Consider the following 21676-nt stretch of genomic DNA (forward strand, 5'->3'; position numbering starts at 1 on the left):
TCTCTGGCCCATAACAGTGATTGGATTAAACTCAATTTCTTAGCAAAGCATACAGGTCCTTCCATATAACCACTGCCTACCTGTCAAGCTTCATCTGGCACTCCCTCAGATCCAAGCGGTACAGAACTCCATTTCCTGTAGTGCACACATCTACAACTTTTTAAGCTGCTCTTCTAAAAAAAACCTACTTGGCGGCCTTCCTGATTCTTGTTTTACCACTTTCTTTTGCTCTCTAAGAAACGTGCATATATTTTTATAAAATGGCCTATACTGTAATTTACGACCATTTCTCTCCTTCATCCTACTCATCACCCCAGAGAGAATGAATATGTTGGCAGTATGTAACTACATTCAGATTTACAAAGCAGACATGGCATTTGTTAATGCCCCAGTGTTTCATATTTTTGTTAGTTTTCAGCATGCCTGTCTTTCCTACTAGAGCTAAAAGGCAGGGTCTGAGCGTCTTACGCGCCTCCATCTTCAAGGTGTAGCACAGTGACTGAAAAAAACCCACGTTGAACGTGCACTAAACTGAACTGCTCAAACACCTACAGGCACAGGGCGAGGGGTAGAACTACATCGCTTGACTCTTCGGTGTGTTTCCAACTGCTCCCACGTCCCGTTTTCATTAGAGAAACCCAGACCCAACAAGGAAAGGGAAATAGGCCACGATAGGGTCATTACTACTGCTCCTTAAGCTTCCTCGCCGGTCCACCTACCCAGACAAGGTAAATGAAAATCTGCAGCAGGACTCAGCTTGGTGCACCCAACTCCGCCCTCGCCACACCCACTCTGCAGCGTCTGGCCCGGCCCTACCCATCTGGGCGCCCCTCCTGCTCCCTCTAGGCTGTGAGTACGCGTGCTGCCCCTGACTCTCCCTCCTCCACCCACACCCGCAGTGACACCCCTTCCGCCAAATTTGTTTCTCTTTCTTTCAGCGCCTGCGCGCTGTCACGTTACGGCGGAACTAATCCAGCGACGCCTGCGCTTTGACGCATTTGGTGCCGCGGAAGGGAAAAAGGGGGACTGCAGTATGCGTCACACCCGGAAGCGGCGAGCCGGAAGTGGGGTTGGCCAGGTTATCCCCAGGGGTGGAGAAGCGGAGGCCCAGGAGGAGGGGGAATAAAGAAGGTGGAGGATCCTGGCTACCACTCTGAATTCGATACCGCTTCTCTTAGACCTCAGCGACAGAAAAAGGGAAGGGTGTCTCATCCCTCTTCCTCCTCTCCTCCCTCTCCTGAGCCTTAGCCATGGCCGAGGCAGGGGCTGGGCTGAGCGAGACCGTCACTGAGACAACGGTTACCGTGACAACCGAGCCCGTGAGAAAGGCGGGGGGGCGGTGCTGTTTAGGGGTCTGGGAGATACTGGGAGGGAGGGGACAGGGATTAGAAGAGTTGTTGGAGGAGCTGGGCCTGGGTATATGGGAGGTGTGGGGTTGAATATCTAGGGCTGGGAGAATCGGAAGGTATTGGATCTATTTGGAGTGGCAGAGATGGTGCAGGAGGCATGTCAAGGAACTTGTAATAGGGAGGTACAGTTAGGATATAGGTGTTGCTGCTTGGGGTGGTTATGTGTGTAAGTAATAAACGAAAGGGAAATTGAAGATTAAGGAGCCAGGAAGATGTTGGGAGGAAATCAAAAGTAGTGTAAGAAAGCATGGTTGGAGGCCAACTTATCAATGTTATCAATACTGATATTCGAATAAATATTTATTGAATGGATGAATGTAAAAGGAAGTGGAAGGAATGAGGAAACAAGAAAAGGAGATGAAAAGAGGTATTTTGAGAAATCAGAGAGCAAAGATGTAAATGGAGAAACAAGAATTATTTATCCAAAAACATGTTAAGTTGCCTTCAAAGGGAGAAGGTTGCATTGGGCTTGATACTCTTGGATTAAAGGGAGTTTAGTAATTAATAGATTAGTAATACTTGCTACTAGAGATGCCAGGATGCCAGAGAATAGGTGGATAAGAGGTAGAGAGGGCTGGAGCTTGAGAATGAGAGAAGTTTTGTTTGTTTTTTTAATGGGAAAAAGAATAGGAGATCTGGAAAAAGGAAGGCAGATCAAAGATTAGGTGCTGGGGACTGAAAAATAATTTTCATGTATTAATGTTACCAAGGATGATTTGGGGAGGAAGACAGAGAAACAGCAAGGATTATATTTTCCTTTGAAGAGTTGCTGGGACCTTCCCTAGGTTAGGAATTGTGTCTTCTCTTATACTGGTGGTATAAGAACAGGAAATAATACTTATTCCTCAAGGGACTATCTGAGGTCAAAGACCTGTTCTGCTTTATCTTCTCTCAGCTCCTCTGGTGCTATGTCTATGGTACTGATTGAGCTGAAGAAGAAAAGAGAGGAGGTTCCCTGGGAGGGAGGGGGAAAGGTTAGTAGGAGGGGACTAGATAGGTATGCTCATCCTTAACCTTCTAGGAGAACCGGAGCCTTACCATCAAACTTCGGAAACGGAAGCCAGAGAAAAAGGTGGAATGGACAAGTGACACTGTGGACAATGAACACATGGGCCGCCGCTCATCAAAATGTGAGTAATTGTTGGCCCACGGTAGTCCTGGAATTCTGGCTCCCTTCAGCATATCTTGTATCTATTCATATCCACTGGCTTTCCAGAAGCCCCCAGATGCTCATAGTTCTGTCACTTTTTTGGTGGTTCTGTGGTATCAGGGAAAGAGGTAGGGAAGGGCTAGAACTGGAATTGCCTAGGTCTGACAGCAAGAAGTGTCAGAGGTGGGAGAAGTGGGGCTTTGAATTCGTGGCTCTCTAAGAGGACAAGAGGGGTGGGGCCTGAGTCCCAGAGGGTGGGCCTAGGGAAGCTGGATCCTGGAAGGTAGGAGAAAATAGGAATTTTCGCTGAGTTTGAGTGGGAATGGAACTGACTATATATCTTACCCTTCCTCCTCTTTAACTGGGCTCCTCCCTCTAAATCTAGGCTGCTGTATTTATGAGAAACCTCGGGCCTTTGGCGAGAGCTCCACGGAAAGTGATGAGGAGGAAGAAGAGGGCTGTGGTCATACACACTGTGTACGTGGCCACCGCAAAGGACGGCGTCGTGCAACCCTAGGACCGACCCCCACCACCCCTCCCCAGCCTCCTGACCCTTCCCAGCCCCCACCAGGGCCAATGCAGCACTAAATTCCTCTCTCCTCCACCATTCCTGTGTCTGTCTGGCCCTGAATGTATCCATGTGGCTACTTCTCCAGCCCCCTCCTTCCCTCTCTTCTGCCTGATAGAGGGAAGAGGAAGAGGAGGTGAACAGAGATCCTGGAATTCTGACTTGCTGCTATTCCAGAACCCAGCCTCCTGGGTTCCCCCAGTCCTCATTTTTCCTCCCAATACCCACCCTTCTCTCTTGAGGGATCTAGACACCTTGGTCCCAGTCTCTTCCTTTTGTTCTCACTGCCAAACTGCCTGTCCTGGGATCTAGTTATCTTGGCCCTGTACTCTCAACATGAGTAGCAAACACTTAAATTGGGTTTTCAACATCCCAGCTTTCACTGCCAGGGTCCCAGTCAGATTCCAGGAATTTGCGCCCTAACTTTGCTTGCTAATCCTGGTTTAGAGCTATCCCACTAAAATATTTAATCCTAATTCTTAGTCCTTGCCTGTGAGATATGAGGTCTTACAGGAGACCTCAGAGCTCCCAGCCCTTCTCCTCCTGCTAACCCTCCTCACGCCCTCAAGAAGAGTTAGAAAAGAGGTCCTTGTCATTCTCACCTCTTAAGGAAAATGGAACAAGAAATAATCATATCCTTTCTTCCTACCCTTCTCCTGTGATTTAGGATTTCTGACAAAGCTGGCTTGAGATTGGTCATTTAGAGCCAATTATCTCCTCCGCCTTTTGTTTTTCAGCTTCAGAGACAGATCCAATATAGTCCCAGGGACCTGGGCCTCTGAGAGAGGAAGGAAGAGGGAGGGAGCAAAGAGATTGGGGTATGTCCCCTGTAGTACACTCTTACCTCTTACTTCCTAGACTTTGATTTCTCTGCCAGCCCGGATGTTCAGTTCTCTTGGCCCTCTCTGCCCCTTACTGGCATCTGGTTTTCATTTTCTGGTCCTTTTGCCATACACAGTTGCAGAGATCAGTCAAATCCATACCACCACTGAGATCTCATTTATTGCCACAGATGCACAAAATAAATAACCCAAAATCACAAAATGTGTTAAATATGGGCCCATTTATACTTATGGGGAAGGGTGTGAGACTATACACAAGGATGAGTTTGGAGATGTCTGAAGTATTTCCAGGTTGAGGAGGAGAGAGGGGAAATAGCACCATTGGTTCCTTTCTGTGAGTATGTGCAGGGAGAAGTTTCAAGAAGGTTCTTATGGAAAAAAAGGCTGTGAGCATAGAAAGCAGTCATAGGAGGTTGGGGAACTAGCTTGTCCCTCCCCACCCCCAGATTCCCCAAAAGAGGTACGAAGCTTCCCAGAGGGACACAGGGCCCAGACCAGAGTCGAGCCTCTTGTTTTAGAAGAAACCTCAGTGGACAGGCAGGGTAGCCCAGTCCTTAGATCTGTGGGGAAGGCCCTGAGCCCTTCTGGAGCTAGGAGAGGCAAGAGTAGGAGTCAAGTATTTGACCAGCAGAGCCTCTATGTAGGAAACATGGTCACTTTACCAGTACTGATGAGGAGGGCCTGTTCCCCATTGCAGGCCTAGAATGGTTTGAATGGGAGAAGTCAGTTAGGAAGTACTGTAGTAGCTGTAGGGGAGAGAAGATTCTGAGAGCCAGAAGGCAGGAATGGATTTGGTTTTGAGCAGGGATGTGGAAACGTGGAGACCAGGTGAGGTCTCATTATTTTGGGGGGAAAATGTGGATTGGTATTAATACTCCTGCAATGGGCGTGTGAATGTGTTCCCCGAAATGAGTGGGGAATTCCACGCCCAAAAAGCAGCTGCAGGGCCAGTGGCCGGGCCAAACTTCTAGTTGGAGACGAGACTCAGCTTTCCGCTGGTACAATGCGGAGCGGAGCACGAGGGTCGCAGGTGCAGAACAGCGGGAAGATGCGCTCCCCCAGGGGGCCGGGCGTCTGGAAGGCGTAAAGCAGGTCCAGTGAGCGGCCGTCGTAGAAGGCCACGCGGCCCCGCTCCCAGTCCAGGTCCACGCGAATGCGCCGCGGCGGGGGCTCAACACCGCCCAGCAGGGTGGGCTCAGGTGCCGTGAGGGCCCACAAGCGGCCGCCGCGGCCCTCCACGGCCCACACGGCCCCCGCAGGGCACAGCCTCACGCAGCCCTTGCGTTGCACTGATTCCCCGGCCGCGCCCACTGCATAGTGGCTCTCCTCGTCGTCCTCATCCTCCCCAGAAGAGTCTCTGCAGGAGGCGGCGTCCGCAGTCTCCACCTCCCAGCAGTGGCGGCCGGCCCCGAAGCCCTGCGCACCCAGCACAGCTGGGAGCTGATCGAAGCGCTTGGGGCCATCAGGGGGCGCGGGCGTCCCTGGTGGGGCAAGTTGTACGCTTCGGCGGTCGGCGGAGATGAGCAGGCGGCGGTGTGCGGTCCCAGGGTCCAGGGTCAGGTCGGCTGGAGAGGGGGAGGCAGGGAGAGGACCTCATGAGAGAGTTTGCTAAATCGCAGGCGGGGTAGGGTGGAGAATAGTCAACGAAGATCACGTAAAAGACCGAGAGCTAGTGACCCCACAACAGCTCAAAAGGCGGCTGCAGGACCAAAAAGGAGGAAGGCATATGAAGAGCAGGCCTGGGCAATATCGGACCTTGTACTGATGCACCACTTCTGTAGAATTGGACCTGGGGAAGGATCATACTGGCCCAGCGCAGGGAGCACAGCAGGAAGATCAAATGAGAGGTTGTCTGGTTTGTGGGGTTGGGGGAGGAAGAGTGAGGCTGATCTGACTTCGAGGGAGGAGTAAGGACTGATACCTCAATCTGTAGCATCTGGGGTGGGGCATGGGAGCTGGGTCAGCAAAATGGGGAAGGTACATCTAAAGAGAAAGTCATACTGATACTGGAACCTCAAGTGATGGGAGGGGCACAGGGAGGAATCCAAGGTATCCTGAGAAACCAGCCCACCCACCTACAGGAATGGGGGGGTTGGGTGGACAGGCCTATTTCTGTAGGGGTTGTAGGGCAGAGGAGGAGAGCAGGTGGTGATAGCCAGAGACCAGAAAAAGAACCATTGGCCTTATATGTATGGGGTTCTTTGAAGAAAAATTTCTGGATTAGGGGTGCCAGAAGCAATCTGGACTGGGCAAGATGGTGGATGACCAAGAGGGTGGACCATCTTCTCTAGGCAGTTTAAAGTAGGGTAGAGGCACCCTTCTTCTTGGGAGTGAGTGAGGAAAGAAGGGTCAAGGAGATGCTGGGGCCCCCTTCCAGAGAGGAGTGACGAGAGGTGGTGGAAGCAGAGATTTTTGAGAGGCACCTAATCTTCAGGGATCTGTTGTTTGAATGTATGAAAAAGGAAGAGGGAAAATGGCTGGAATATGCGGAATCGAGGATAGACATTGTTATAGGCTGAACTCTGCCCTCTCCCACTCCACACACACACACAAAGATAGGTTGAAGTCCTCCAAACCTCAGAATGTTACCTTATTTTGAAACAGGATCTTTACACAGGTAATCAAGTTAAAATGAAGGTCATTAGGGTGGGCTCTAATCCACATTGCTGACTTATAAAAAGAGGAAATTTGGACACAGAGACAAATGCATACAAAAGAAAATGTGCAGACCTATCACCCAAAGAACATGTGAGGCTACCAGAGGCTAGGAGACAGGCATGGAACAGATTCTGTCTCATGGCCCTCAGAAGGAACCAACACTGCTGACACCTTGATTTCAGACTTCTACCTCCTGAACTTTGAGATAAATGTCTGTTGTTTAAGCCACCTACTTTGTGGTGCTTCATTAGAGCAGTACTAGGAAACTAATGCAGACATCAAAAGACCTGATCACTTTTTAGGGCTAAAAGGAAGACAATCTAACACAGACTGTCATTCAATTCCCCTCCCTCCCTTCTTCTTTCCTTACCTGTCAGTCTATGAAGCATGTTTTTGACCACTGGATAATCTTCAGGGAGATCATCCTCTGAATTAGATGACTTGGGTGTTGGGACTTCAAATCTAGACAGATGAGGGGAAGGGTCAGGAAATCACCCCTCTGTTCCTAATGCCCCCACACATACCCCACTCACATCTCTGGAGGAAGAAGGGATGAGGCTATACCCCAGAAAACCTGCCTATTAGTGGGAACAAAGGTGTGGGCCCAGTGAGAACATGATGGCTATGGCAGCTGGTGAGAAAAGGAAGGAACAGAAAAGTGGAACTCACCGTCTCCATGTCTTCCTCATATCCTAGGATGGGCAGAAACAAACATGGATGTGAGCTCTGGGCTTCATTCCCTGGGGCATCCTTCCCTATCTCTCCCCTCCTCAGGTGAGTTCTGTCTGAGTTGGCAGTGTCCCTCCTCACCTTTCAGAGTGATCTCACCTCTTTACCCCCTGTGCTCCTTTTCCTCTCATTCTCCTCCTTCACCTTTCATGATCCCTCCTTCCTCTCACCCCATCACTTTTCCCTCATTTTCCTAACTGCATCCCCACTGTCCTCCCCCTTTCCACTCCCCAAGGGTTCTCAATTCTTTTTTCCCAGGCTCGTCCATGACTATTTCTTGTCTTCAGAGCCCTTGCCTTCCTTGCTGCCTCCTCAGTCCCATTCTCTGTCTCTTTGAGCGGTTCCATCCTTATCCACCTTCCCCAGTGCATCCCAGAAAAACATCTGTCCCTTCCTCCCTCCATCACACAGACCAAACACACACCCAGAGCCCTCGGGCTAAGAGTTGGTACATAAAAGCCTTACAATAAAGCTGCTTCCCCTCTTGCAATAAAAACCCAGTGGCATTTATTGGGCCCTTTGCTTTGTGTCTCTGGACCCTGGCCAGGGAGGCAGCTAGACTTGAATGTGTCCCAAAAGGCCCAGCAGATCCACGGAGTAGTATGGGAGCCAGGAGAGGGCACTGGATGCTCCCCTCCAAACACTGGGATCCTGTCCCCTCCACTTCACTGTCTAGTGCTGATGGCTGGAGCAGGCCGATATGGTGGAGAGGGGGAGAGAGAAGCAATTTGCCTAATTGTGCCAATTACACTCAGACTAATTAGGTCTATGAAGACTTCAAAGGGCAGAAGCAAGACCCAAGACCAGCTTGGCTGCTGGGGAGAAGCCAGTCAGGAGTCCCAGACGCCCCGGGGGTCGGGCAAGGGAATGGGCTGGTTAGTGGCCAAGGAGCCGGGGCCCAGGAGAGGCGTGGGGGTAGATGGGTGGTAAGACTGGGATGTGGAGAGGAGCCAGAGGCCCCAGCGGCCGTTCTCCCGCACCTCGCCTCCACCCGTGGCCGCTCCTGCCTGGGGCCTTGGGAGGAGCCGAAATAACAATAACAAACAACACACAGCTTAGCTTGAGCCAGAGTCCGGGCCCAACCCCCACGACGCTACGGGGAGGTTTGGATATGCCCCAACCCCTTGCTCCCTTCCTCCATCCTCTTGTCAGTCCCCTCCTCCCTAGCTTTTTCTCCGTCCCCAACCCACCAGCCCAGCCTCCTGCTCCCGCCCCTCTAAGCAGGTTCTGCTCTCGCCCACCATCCTCCCAGGACCCCTCCTCACCCTCACCTGGATCGGCTCCCCCTTCCGTACGCCGCTCCCTCCCCTCCGCCAGCTCTCCTCCTCGCGGGCGCCTGCGGCTGCCCCGCCAAAACTTCTGCAGTTCCCGTGCCCTTCGCGGCGACTCCAGGGCTCTCCGCGTTCTATCCAGTACCCCTTCTCTGCCTCCCCAGTCTCTTCTCTCCAGCCCCTCTCACAAGGCTCAGGCATCCGTCCAGCCTCCTCCGCTGTGGACCAAGTGTCAACTCCATCCATCGTCCTTCCGGGCGCCTCTCACCTTGAGGACCCAGGGTCCTCGCCGCCTCATCCTTTGCTTTTCTCTCCCCACCCCATCCTTTGCCTAAACTTCCACAGGGCCTCCGGCTCCAGACGTGCCATTCCCGGCTTCTCCGGGAACCTCCCGCTTCCACCAACAACTCCGCGACGCGCGCCCAGCCTCACCTCTCCGGGCAGGTCCAGGCAGCCCATGGTGGGGATGCGCCCCCCTCGGCGTCTCCGCGCACGAGCCCCAGGCTCAGCCAGCTTCTCTCGCAGCTCGCGGCTGATTCGCACCTCCACCGCCAGCCGCACATTAGACCTCAGGCTGCGGCGGGGACACGGCAGGCCGCAGCAGGGACAGGCGGTGGGGGAAGCCTCGGTGCCGGTCGCCGGCGGAGTCCCCCAGCGGCGGGCCAGACACGCGCGGCAGAAGCTGTGCTCGCACGCCAGAAGCACCGGGTCCTCGAAGGAGCCCCCGCACAGAGGACACGTCGCCAGCTGCTCCAGACGCTCCACCAGCCCCGGTCCCAGCTCGGGCGCATCCATGGAAAGCCAGGATCTGGACGCCGCCCCTTCCGCGACCACCGTGACCGCCTTCGAGCGCGCAGATGGCGGGCCGCCACTGCTGCTTGCTGTGTAGATGCCCTTCTCTCCGACTCCCGCATTAACTTTTGCCGCTTTCCGCCCCTCTCCTGGGATTGCCTCTCTCTTCAACCAGAGTCTCAGTCTCGGCAAATCTCTCCACCACATCAGGCTTTATAGGGAGGGAGGAGGCTCCCACGGGAGGTAAACACCAGGCCTTGCGTAACGCCTCATCTGGTTCTCCTGCTTCCCGGGTAAGGTTTGGGGGAGCAGGGAGGGGAGAATAGTACACCTGGTTCCCAGAGCCTAGGAGGCGGTCACTAGAGGGCGCTTTGGGACGGGGTAGCCCTGTGTGGGGAGGGTAGCCCTCTGTGACCCCCCGAAGAGCCCCAATTTTACCTTCCCCTCCGCCTGTGGTACGCGCATGGGCCGGGTGCCCAGGCTCACTCTTGGCATGTGCGCCCACATTGCCAAGGTGTGAGTCATTCCAGGTAGCTGGCACACCTACATCTGGGGGCTGGGGGCCGGAAGCACAGATCCTGGTTTGTGTGGCTTTGGCAAGCCTCTGAGTGTTGATGTGTGGTTTTCATTCCCGGTGCCTCTCGCCTTTCCATCTTCCTTCCTTACCTATTAAGGGCTTAAGGGAATTCTGCAGCTCTGGGGTAAGGGGTGGGGAGCAGGCGCTCACACTCCAGCCTCAGGGAGTCGGGGCAGAGCTCTCTCAGCTCTACCTCTGGCCAGCTCCCAGGGCCTCTCCTTACTTTCTTCGTAAGTCTCTCTTTCTGGTTCTTTCTCTCTGTTTTTCCCTGTATGTAATTTTATTACCAGTTTTCTCTTTCCTTCCTTCTTTGGAATGTACCCGGTATTATCTATTTCAACTCTGCTAGTTCACAGAGGCCCAGAGAGCTGGAATAGCCAAAGTCACACAGCAGGGGAATGACCAGAAGTGGAGCCCTACCCTGGTCTTCTGACTTGTGTTCTTGCTGTGACTCAACCCGGCCTTTTTCAGTTGCAGATCCCTGGGACCCCCTCCTGCTTCCTGATTTTTTTCTGGTTTTCCTTTGTGCCTTCATTCCTCACCTCCATCTCTCTCTTTTTCTCCTTACCTGCTCCTCTCCCCACCTCTCCTCTTCCTCCCTGCTCCCTCCTCTTCCTAGCTTCTCTACCCTTCCAATGCCAGGCCTAGCTAACTGGATACTCATGGGGGTTTGTGCATAAGTAAACATCCAGATATCTACAACTATGATCACCCACAAGGTTATATAACATGTGTCTGCATCCATCAGTGTCCAAATGCCCAAATGTGCACAAACTTGCAGACAGAAGCATTCATGTAATACAAACATCACAGCTAAATATAATGTGTAAGAGTAGCCTCATACGCATTGAATATCATTGGGATAAATGTCCAGTATTATTTAGGAACAGATGGACATGCTCAAAGAAAACAGGCAAAGAGACAGATACTCTATCATCAGTTTTATTATTAATAAGAACAACAGTATAACAGCAGTAAGTCTTTATGGAGCAGCAGAACTTTATTAGGCACCCCCTCCAGTCACCCTTCTTCTGCCTCCCCCATACTTATCAGGGAGACACTCAAATATGACACCCTGATAAACAAACCTACACAAACAAACACACATACATTCATCTTGGAACAACCCTCCCAGCTCAGTGCTCATAAAACACACAGATACCCAAGCATAAGACTACAGTTGTGACTGAAATCTATTTTGTAAAAGATGCACTTCTATGCTCTGATAGGTAGCATAGAGAGATAGCAGCATGAGAAGTGATCAGCCTGACATTGCTGGCTTTGGAGACTGAGGCAGGAAGCCACAAGCTAAGGAAGTGGGTAACCTCTGGAAGCTGCAAAAGACGAGGGAATGGATTCTCTAGCAGACCATTCAGAAGGAACCTAGCACTGCTGACACCTTAATTTTTGCCCAATAAGACCCATTTCAGACTCTGAACTACAGAATAATAAAGTAACAAATGTGTATTGTTTCAAGCCCTTAAGTTTGTGGTAATTTGTTACAGTATCAATAGGAAACTAGTACACAAGATTGCCTTTTCTCCTCCAGTCTCTGGCTCTCTGAGTCTGTTTGCACTTCTGTGTTGTTGCACCTTCCAATTTGTCACATTTTCTGGATGTCTCTGCCTCTCTTGACCTTCTTTTCAGTCTCCTGTTATCTCTTTTCCTTCATTGTCCTGGCTTATCCCCAACTCCAAGGCCTCTCAGGATCTTTTTGGATCTGGGCTTGAAGTACTGGAGAAATGTCTCTAAGACTCCTCAAGAACCTCAACTCTCACCAATCCAAGTGCCTTGCCATGGCCCTCATGGGCTTGTCAGCAGTTAACAGTTTCAGTTGCACATTAGAATTATCTGGGAAACTTTAAAACTCCTTATGCCCAAGTGACACCTCAGACCAATTAAACGGACACTCTGGGGATGGGTCCCAGGTGTCAGTACTTTTAAAAGCTTTCCAGATGGTTCCAGTGTTTAGCTAACAGGGGAACCATGGTCTTGAATGATGGGTGTTCATGTAGGCTGGTCACTCCATTTTGCTCCTTGTGCTCTGTCTGCAGTGCCTTCTATTTCTTGTTCCCTGAGCATGCCACAGCTGGTGCGGCTGTACCGCCTTTGCACTCGCTGTTCCCTCTGTCTGGGCCCCTGCTCCTCCAGAGCTTCACATGGCTTTCTCCATTTTCTCACTCATGTCTCAACCCAAAGGTAACATTCAGAGAGGACTTCTTTTACCACTTGTATCTCAAGTGGTCTTTCTCAAAGGTATTCACTATCTCGTTACCCATATTTATTATCTTCATGCTATTTATTACTGTCTGCAAGGATCTATTTATGGACTTTTGATCTGTCTCTATCCAATAGAAGGTAAGTGAACAGGGACCTAACCTTCATGTTTTCTGCTGCTTTCCCTGCACCTAGAATAGCACCTGGCACACAGTGAGCCTTAATAAACTTAGGCCCAGTTGTTGAATTGCTCATTACACTGATTGGACAATCTGAGAGGGTCATTCGATTGATTCTGCTTAGACCTTCTTATCCTTCTCAACCAATAGTCATGCCTCACTGGCAGATGCCAGGCATAGTGCTGGGAAACGCTCATGTGTTTTAAGACACATGGTGCTCAGTGTGGCTAGGAAGCTCATGACTACTTGTCATTTGCCTTCCATAACCAGATGGTGAGGATTCCTGCTAACAAAGCATCAGCTCAGCCTTTACGTCCTGGTTACAATGAGTTCATACCTAATGGTTCCAGGACACCGGTAAGGGAAAAGGCATTTGGAGACAGACTCTGCCTGGAAACATCTCACTTCTCAAGACCTTCTCCCTCCCTTTCCAGAATCCCTAACAACTCTATACTTGATCCTCTAATCACCCCTGAGTTCATTCTATTTCCAGAGAGCCAGAAGAGTGGATGTGATTTTATGTGTGTCAGCTTGGCTTGGCTTGATCCAGTTGACCATGACAGGATCCTGTCTCTCTGCTAGGATCCACATCTTCCTTCCTTAATGTAGGTGCCTCCTAAATAACTGTTCCCACCCCTTTCCAACTCCTTCCAGGATTCCTACTTGTGGTGTTGTGGAGTGTGACAGCTTGATACCCATGCATGGCACTAGGGAATGTTGGAGGTGGGAGAGGCCTTGACCCATCCCTTCTTTTCCTTCTCTTCACTTTTTTCTTCTATCCTTTCATTTATCCTTCAGTCTCTCTCCTCCATATTAGCAACATCCTCATGCTTTTAAAAGCCCCACAAGTCTTTAGAAGCTTTCCAGAGGGAGAGATAAGTATGATAGAGGAGTTTGGGAGACTGATCACAGGACAGTCATGGTCCCTGCCCTTAGGAAGTGTGATAAGGCAGGTAAACTGTATCCATCATCAACAAAATTTAGCATTACTGAATTAGGGTGTGTAAGAAGGCAGATAAAGTGTATCCATCATCAACCTAAATCTGTCATTACCAAATTTTAAAGGTGCAGTGACGGGGGAAGAGTGAGGGAGGATTCTGTTGACAGATTGAAGGACAAGTGGGAATCATTTCAGGAAGTCTTCCAGGAGGAGGTGACCTGTAAAAGAAATGAAGGTTGTGTTGAGTGGAAGAGAAGTGAAAAGGCCTGAACAAAGAATGTGAAGCATCTCTGGGGAGAAAACTGGATTGGGAAAAGAAGGGCTAGGAGGTAAGAAGTCAAAATGAAGGAGACCGTAATTCTTTCTCAATTCCCACTCACTAGCCCTTCCCAAAGATTTTCTTCAATCTTGATTGTTTGTATAGTGACTCATTTTTTTAAGGACTTGGATGTTTACACTGTGCTTTAACATAACTGGAAATTCTATTAGACTAGAGCAGTTTTCCTATGCAACTACTCCAAGGACTCTGAGTAAAACTTGTCCTGATGGGGAAGGCAGTTTTAGGAGGGGTGGCTTGGGGCAGGGATAGAGGAAGAAGATCCAGCCAGATTAATCCAATCAATCTTGATACTCAAATATGTGACTATGTTATACAAATGTCACCTTCATAGTCCATTCTCTCATTTAACCCTATAACAGCTGTGAGGCCAAGTCCAGCTGTGTTACACTGAGGCCCCTGGGATTCTGGCATGGTAAGGGATTTGACTAGGCTCAAACAGCTGGCAGGAGGCAGAGCCAGGACTGAAATTCAAACCTGCTGGCTCCAAAGTCTGTATTCTTTTCCTTAAATATTAATTTCTTTCTTTTGAGACTTTATTTTCTCTTTTCTGTCCCTCCTGGAAGGCTCCTTCCTTTCTCTCCCTTTAAATCTCTGCTTAGGGCTAACAGTTTCTCTGAAATGTTGCCCATCCTTCAAGTTCATCCTAGGTGCTCACTTATTCTCTTTCCTTCCAACAACCCACCTATCAATGTCACTAATACTTCTATCCATCATTTAAATTCTCCCCTAAATGTTCACTATTTGTCTTCTCAGTTTTCTCAAGGCCTTCTTGTTCTCCAAGCCCTTAGCAGTTTCCATTTTTTGTTTGTTTGTTTGTTTGTGACAGAGCGAGACTCTGTCACCAGGCTGGAGTTCAGTGGCATGATCTCAGTTCACTACAACCTCCGCCTCCTGGGTTCAAGTGATTCTCCTAGCTCAGCCTCCCAAGTAGCTGGGACTACAGGCACATGCCACCACACCCAGCTAATTTTTGTATTTTTAGTAGAGATGGGGTTTTGTCATGTTTGCCAGGCTGGTCTTGAACTCCTGACCTCAGGTGATCTGCCTGCTTCAGCCTACCAAAGTGCTGGGATTACAGGTGTGAGCCTCCGCACCTGGCCAGCAGTTTCCTTTTAAGAGCTGTGCATTCATTCATCCATTCATTTAATCATTCAACAACTATTTACTAAGCACCTACTATGTACCATGCATTGTTCTAGGAGTTAGGAACAGTGGAGAACAAGCCAGCCATAGTCCCTTGTCCTCTGGTAATTTAGATTCCATTGAAAAAGGCCAACAATAAACAAGTAAACAAATAAATTAACAAGATAATTATAGATTGTGATCAGTGCTTTGAAGAATACAAAGTGGGTAATAAAAGAGGAATTAACTGGAGGAGGAGTGCACTACTTTTAATAGGATGTTAGAAAAAGCTCCTCTGAGAAGGTGATGAGAGGGAGCCAGCAGTGAGAAGAGTTGGGAGAGAGCAACAACAGCAGATGCAAAGGCCCTGAAGTGGGAAAGATCTTGAATGTATGAAGTGAGATGACAATGGTTTGATGTGAGATTGGAGAGGTACTAAGAGCCAAGCTGTGTAGGACCTTAGGGACCAGGATAAGGAGTTGATCTTTGTTCTAAGAGCAGTGGAATGCCACTGAGGAGCTGTAAGTGTGATATTTACATGGTCTAATTGATTGATTGATTGATTGATTGATTGTAGAGATGGGATTTGGCTGTGTTGCCCAGGCTGGTCTCAGGCTCCTGGCTTCAATCAATCCTCCCACTTTGGCCTCAGCTCCCAAAGAGCTGAGATTATAGTCATAAGCTACCACACTCAGCATGATTTATGTATTTTGAAGTTCATTTTGTCCTAGTAGTCTTTTCTCTCAGTTTTCTTTTCTAATTCCTATTCCCCTTCACATTATTTACGTTCAAGACGGTCATCTCATTTCCATGTCCACTTCCCCATCGGGGAGAATAGTCTTCCAAACAAGTTATTTATTAACCCGTACAAGGATCGCTAGTAAGTGCACCAAATATAGCTAATTTGATTCTGGCTCCCACCTCTATTAAAGACTTCAAAGAACCATAGATTTGTAGAATGCTAGAGTTGAAGGGAACATTAACAATGTGTAGTCTAGCTCTTACAATATGGATAAGAAAATTGATTCCCAGAGAGATGATCTTGCTGGTGTGTAAGTAGGGAAAACTTTCTGATCCTCATCTGTCAAGAATGCAGGAGCAGGTTCCTTCCTGTCTTTTAGGCACCTATTTCAATTAAGAAAAAAAAATATTGGCTGGGCACGGTGGCTCACGCCTGTAATCCCAACACTTTGGGAGACTGAGGTGGGCAGATCACAAGGTCAAGAGATCGGGACCATCCTGGCCAACATGGTGAAACCCTGTCGCTACTAAAAATACAAAAGTTAGCTGGGTATGGTGGAACATGATGTAGTCCCAGCTACTCAGGAGGCTGAGGCAGGAGAATTGCTTGAACTCAGGAGGCAGAGGCTGCAGTGAGCCAAGATCACTCCACTGCACTCCAGCCTGGCGACAGAACAAGACTCCGTCTCAAAAAAAAAAAAAAAAAAAAAAAAAAAAAAGGAAAAAGTCAGGAGGATGTCGTAACTGGATTCTTGGCTTCAAGGTCAATCACCATAGGTCAGTAGTGCTGCAGCTACTGCTAGCATAGTGGCCACGGGCCCGGCTGCCCTACCCCCATGCACATATCATGTTTATTGGGGCTCATCCATACTCTTCTATAAGAAAATAGCCTCTACCTCACTTCTGCATTTCAAATCTCATACAAATACATTTAGTTGGAAGGACTTAATTCATGTCCAGAATCCTAGCTCCAAAAATTCTGAGAAATAGAGTTTTTTTACTTTTCAATCTCTTCAATAGAAAGGAAATGAAGTCATTCCACATATGTAGGGTTGGCAGATAAAATGCAGAATATCCAGTTAAATTTGAATTTCAGATAAACAATGATTTTTTAGTATAAGTATCTCCCAAATACTGTATGGGGCATACTTACACAAAATAATTGTGTATTATTTATCTCAAATTCAGATTTAAATGGACATCCTGTACTTTTATTTGATAAATCTGACATTTTGACAAATATCCAGCACAGAGACTGAGAGCAGAAGTCCTTAATTTAGATGGGGAACATTGAGGAAGCCACATCTTCCGAGGTGATATTTAAGGGTAGACCTGAGAGATGAATAAGAGATCATCATGCTCAGAGAGGAGAGAAGGGCATTGCAGGCACAGGTAACAGCTTTGCAACAACCTAGAGGCAAGAACTATTTGGGCTAATTTAAGCAAAGTTGACACATGATGAGTTGGGAGTAAAGACGGCACAAGATAATAATGAAGACTTAAGCAGAGACTAGAGCAAGTGAAATCTTAAGTTTTAGTAGTGGAATAAACAAGAGTGGAATGGGGGAGACCCAGGGTCACTACCTGCTAATGGCATTCCCAGAGTTGTATAAGGCAGTCATCCCAAAGAGAGAAAACTATGCCAGTAATTTAGGTGAGAAAGGATGATGGCTTGAGATAGTAGGATCCAGTGGAGCTGAAAATGAGCAGGCCAATTTGAAGTGTATTTTGTAGATAGAATTGACAAAACATTGAAGTGGCCTTTGGGCCATGAGGGAGGGGAAAATCAAGGATGAATTTCTAATTTCTGGAATGGATGACTGTGTAATTGCAAGGCTGTTACAGAAATGGACTACATTCTTAAGCATCCAAACAGCTTTGGATGTTGAGATGGGATCACAAGAGAGGGGGTAAGGACAAAGTGATGAGATATTTTGTTTCAGTTGGACAACAGTCCACAATAACTGCTTCTCCTCTCTGCAGAATATTCCCTAACATGCACTGAGATCTGTTTGCTCTGTCCTTCTCTCCTTCCTCCCTGCCTTCCCCTTCATCATTTTCTCCTTTTCATTTTCTGCCCTTTCTTTCTGCTCTGTAGTCATCCTATCTCCTCGATAGAATCGAAGTCTCAGCCAGTGAGATAGATGGAGTGTAGGCAGCTAGAAATGGAAAGGATTCCTGTGCTTCTGTGATTCACAGTCTCCCAGTGGGCCTTTAAACCATTTAACCTCTGTTGTCCAGACCCCAGAAGAGGTGAGGCTAGAAGAGGGAAAAGAACTTGGACTGGAGCAGCAAGGGAGGCCCTGGAGGAAGGAGCAGGCATCATCCTCTAGCAAATGGGCAATCCATTAGTCCAAACTCCTCATTTTAAAATTGAAAAAAACTGAAGCCTTTGCCCATTTTGACTAAACCAGATAAGAAATTATACAGTATGAAGGAACACTGACACCACTTAGAAACAGTAGGGTGTCAAGATTTGACTTGACTCTTGTTAGTTTTGTGACTATAAAGTGAAAACAATTATACTTATATAAAAAAATTGTTTTAGGGATGATAGAAGTAATTTATATTTATTTATTCAAAAATACTTATGAAGGACCTACTATGTGCCAGATACAGTGTTGAAAGCTGGGGACTCAGTGGAGATCAACACAGACAGGAACCTGCCCTCATGGGAATTAAACTCCAGTGGGGAGAACAGCTCATTAACAAATAAATAAGTGGAATGTATGGTAGGTACCATGAAGCAACATAAAGCTGGGAAGAAAGATACAAATACTAGCATAGTTTTCTCTCTTTGGGATGACTGCCTTATACAACTCTGGGGAATGCCATTAGCAAGTAGTGGCCCTGGATCTTCCCCCATTGCACTCTTGCTTATTCCACTACTAAAACCTAAGTTTTTGCTTGCTCCAGTCTCTAAGTCTTCATTATTATCTTGTGCCATCTTTACTCCCAACTCATCATGTGTCAACTTTGCTTATAGCCCAAACTGTTCTTGCCTCTAGGTTGATGCAAAGCTGTTACCTGTGCCTGGAATGCCCTTCTCTCCTCTCTGAGCATGATGATCTCTTATTCATCTCTCAGGTCTCCCCTTAAATATCACCTAGGGAGATGGGCCTTCTCAATGATGGATGGAGTAGATAGAGTTACAATCTCAATAGATTCTATTTGAGCAAATATTTGAAGGTGGTAAAGGAAGTCGTCAAGTGCTTATCTGAAGGAAGTATCTCCAGATGAAAGGAAAGGCAGAGGCAATTGCTGAAGCTGCTCATGTGTTTGAGATTTAACATGAGGCCATGTGGCTGGACCAGAGGGAGCAGCAGGTGTGGAGTAGGAAGTCAGAGAGGTGACTGGCCAACTCTGCAGGTCCTTGTCATTGTCAGGAGTTTCTTCAGTACTGGGTGAGGTGAGCCTGGCAGAGATTGGAGGTGGTGGGAAGGGGCTGATTTCTGGACATGAGTTTCTGCATTGGTTGTGGAGTGTGAGAGCAAAGGAGGAGGCAGGAAGCTCTAATGAGTTTGGCCCCAGCACGGGAGGATGGAGCTGCCAGTGACTGCAGTGGGAAGAACTGTGAGGAGCTGGCCTGGGCAGGAAGATCAGGGGTGGCATGTTGGACATGTGAAGCCAGGAGGCCTGTGGGCCATCCAACAGCATTGTGAACTGAGTAGCCCAATGCAGGCATATCTGACATTAGGAGTGGTGGAGAAACAAAAAGAACAAGGATAGTTCATTTTAACACAGTAATAATTTTGTAATTTTATAATTTTCAAATCATTAAAGATTTTACTACTTTCTTAACAACTCCAGGAGCCTGTGTCACATTCCAGTCACGGGGAGGAAACTGAGGGCCATGCAGGATAAATGTCAAAACCTGCATGCTGGGACTCAAGTTCTTCTTCCCCAACAGTGTTAGAGCACCAACTCCCAGGAACACAGAGACTTGAAGAGAGTGTCCGGGTCGTGGACTATGAGTCAGAGAAACCAAGCCAGGGGCATGCAAGGCAGCAGGAGGCAGAGCAGGGGAATCCAGCAAGGGAAGTGGCAATGCAGAGTGACCTAGAAAAGCCTGATGAGCTGAGAGCCAGCCGACAGGGGGCCCCATGTGCCTCTGTGTCTTGGTCCACATGACAGACTCTCCCTCCCTCCCTTCCTTCCTCTCCTCTGGTGACCAGTAGCTAAAACATCACCGGCACGCTGCTGGCATCCAGCCTGCCAATTAGTTCAGGAGCCACTCCCTCTGACTGCCTCCTGAGCCTCAGATGTTACCTCCCCCGTCTCCCAAACACACCCCTCCAGCTCTGTCCTGCCTGCCCTGAATCTCTGGAAGGAAAACTGGCCCCGGGACCTGCCTTGAACTCTCTGGCTCCCCTCATCCAGCCCGTCCCTGCACAGAGCACGGCATCTCGCATCCTTTTATCTGCCATGTCTGGGCACCTTTGCAAGCGTCCTTGAAGCCAGCTCTTGGTAGAGTTATCCACACCCGTGTGAGGCCCCCCTGCCCCCTGGGTGGTGTATGTGGCAGGAGGAGCAAGGAGGAGCTTCAAGAAAGCAGAGGGAAAGGAACCTATAAGAGCTCTTGGGATGGCTTCCAGGAAGCTGTGAAGATAGAGCTATGCTGAAAGGAGAAAGGCAAAGGCTACAGAAAAGTGAACACTGAAGAGGAATTAGGCAAGAACAAAGCCTACCAAGTTAGAAGAAGGGAATGAGAGGGCGAAACAACAGCACCAGAAAGGAATGAGGGGGCCGGGTGCGGTGGCTCACGCCTGTAATCCCAGCACTTTGGGAGGCTGAGGCAGGCGAATCACCTGAGGTCAGGAGTTCGAGACCAGCCTGACCAACATGGAGAAACCCTGTCTCTACCAAAAATACAAAATTAGCCAGGCGTGGTGGCACATGTCTGTAATCCCAGCTGCTCGGTGAGGCTGAGGCAGGAGAATCGCTTGAACCCGGGAGGTGGAGGTTGTGGTGAGCAGACGCATCATTGCACTCCAGCCTGGGCAACAAGAGCAAAACTCCATCTCAAAAAAAAAAAAAAGAAAAGAAAAGGAAAGGAAAGGAATGAGGATCAGGAGTCGGGGTGAGAGACATGATCTTATAGAAGGGGCTGGACCTGGGGAGAGGATTTTGTCAGAACTATGGAAAATTTGAAATGAGGTTGAAGAAGGAGTGATAGTAATACTTTTTACATTTTTAGAATATCTTCATATATTTCATCATTCATTCATCATAGATATCATTACCCTCATTTTACAGATCAAGAAACTGAGGCTCAGAGAGGTGATGTGAGTTGTCCAAGATCACACAGCTATTTAGAATGTACATTCTCCTCTATACCACAGAGCACCTGCTTCTGTATGTGGCATATTAAATAGAAAAATGAGATTAGACATTTAGAAGTTGAGGATTCTCATCCAGCAAACACTTAACGGGGCACTTTTTATGTGCCAGGCAATATGCTAAGCACTGAAGATACTAAGACACCCTGCTTTCAAAAGACTGACCTTCTTGTTAAGAAGTGATATGAGTGGTGCAAACCAGATGGGGGGGCAGGGCTGCCCATAGGATGAGGGTTCCTCTGGGAGAGGGCAGCTTAGGGAAGCTTTTACAGGGGATGTCTGGGAAGAAGGGAACCACTTCCCCAGTGGTTGGCGGAAGGGGATAGCAGAGGGCATTTCAGGGAAAAGCAAGCAAGCAAAGTGTGTGAAAGAGCGCCAAGGAGTTGAGATCCACAAAAGAGGGATGTGTAGGGAGCTGGATGGAAAAGCTAAAGAAATAATGGGGAGAACAGTGATATTAATTAAATTCATGATCTGTTTAAAACCATTGCATAGGGCAAGGCACAGTGGGTCATGCCTATAATCCCAGCACTTTGGGAGGCTGAGGCAGGAGGATCACTTAGCCCAGGAGTGAGAGACCAGCCTGGGCAACATAGCAAGATTTGTCTCAATGAAAAAAAATACTAAATGTTTTTAAAAGGCACAGTGCATAGCTGTAATAAGAGTTGAGGAGGAATCTTACAACTACAGTGTTAAAGGAGACAAAGGGTGTGTCTTCATTATGTTGCGGTGATGGGAACTTAAATGAGATAAGGATATATTTGAGTCTTCCTATATGCCAGATGGCATGCAAAATGTTTTT

At 48.4% G+C, this 21676-nt stretch overlaps 2 protein-coding genes across 2 annotated transcripts; one reads left to right on the forward strand and one right to left on the reverse strand.

Annotated features, from left to right (window-relative positions):
- Positions 1 to 999: 999 nt before the first annotated feature.
- PPP1R11 (protein phosphatase 1 regulatory inhibitor subunit 11) lies at positions 1000 to 4171 on the forward strand. Its single transcript, XM_054492977.2, has 3 exons — positions 1000 to 1319; positions 2431 to 2539; positions 2945 to 4171. The coding sequence occupies exons 1-3, from the start codon at positions 1251 to 1253 to the stop codon at positions 3145 to 3147; spliced, it is 381 nt and encodes a 126-aa protein (XP_054348952.1). The 5' UTR covers positions 1000 to 1250; the 3' UTR covers positions 3148 to 4171.
- Positions 4111 to 9873, reverse strand: RNF39 (ring finger protein 39). The gene is made up of 5 exons (XM_063665967.1): positions 9858 to 9873; positions 9060 to 9701; positions 7297 to 7319; positions 6998 to 7089; positions 4111 to 5534 (listed from the first exon to the last, which is right to left on the reverse strand). Exons 2-5 carry the CDS (start codon positions 9624 to 9626, stop codon positions 4954 to 4956), a joined length of 1263 nt encoding a protein of 420 aa, XP_063522037.1. The 5' UTR covers positions 9627 to 9701; positions 9858 to 9873; the 3' UTR covers positions 4111 to 4953.
- Between the last annotated feature and the right edge of the window lie 11803 nt (positions 9874 to 21676).

This window comes from Pongo pygmaeus, chromosome 5 (assembly GCF_028885625.2).
Source record: "Pongo pygmaeus isolate AG05252 chromosome 5, NHGRI_mPonPyg2-v2.0_pri, whole genome shotgun sequence".
In the NCBI taxonomy this organism is placed as follows: domain Eukaryota; kingdom Metazoa; phylum Chordata; class Mammalia; order Primates; family Hominidae; genus Pongo; species Pongo pygmaeus.

Excerpts from the sequence above, each read along its gene's own strand:
- RNF39 (XM_063665967.1), bottom strand. The coding sequence starts at position 9,626 with ATGTGGTGGAGAGATTTGCCGAGACTGAGACTCTGGTTGAAGAGAGAG. Across the intron at positions 7,320-9,059 it reads GCCTGGACCTGCCCGGAGAG|GATATGAGGAAGACATGGAG; the intron begins GTGAGGCTGGGC and ends TGCCCATCCTAG. Across the intron at positions 7,090-7,296 it reads ATGAGGAAGACATGGAGACG|ATTTGAAGTCCCAACACCCA; the intron begins GTGAGTTCCACT and ends TCATCTGTCTAG.
- PPP1R11 (XM_054492977.2), top strand. The coding sequence starts at position 1,251 with ATGGCCGAGGCAGGGGCTGGGCTGAGCGAGACCGTCACTGAGACAACG. Across the intron at positions 1,320-2,430 it reads TTACCGTGACAACCGAGCCC|GAGAACCGGAGCCTTACCAT; the intron begins GTGAGAAAGGCG and ends TTAACCTTCTAG. Across the intron at positions 2,540-2,944 it reads GGGCCGCCGCTCATCAAAAT|GCTGCTGTATTTATGAGAAA; the intron begins GTGAGTAATTGT and ends CTCTAAATCTAG.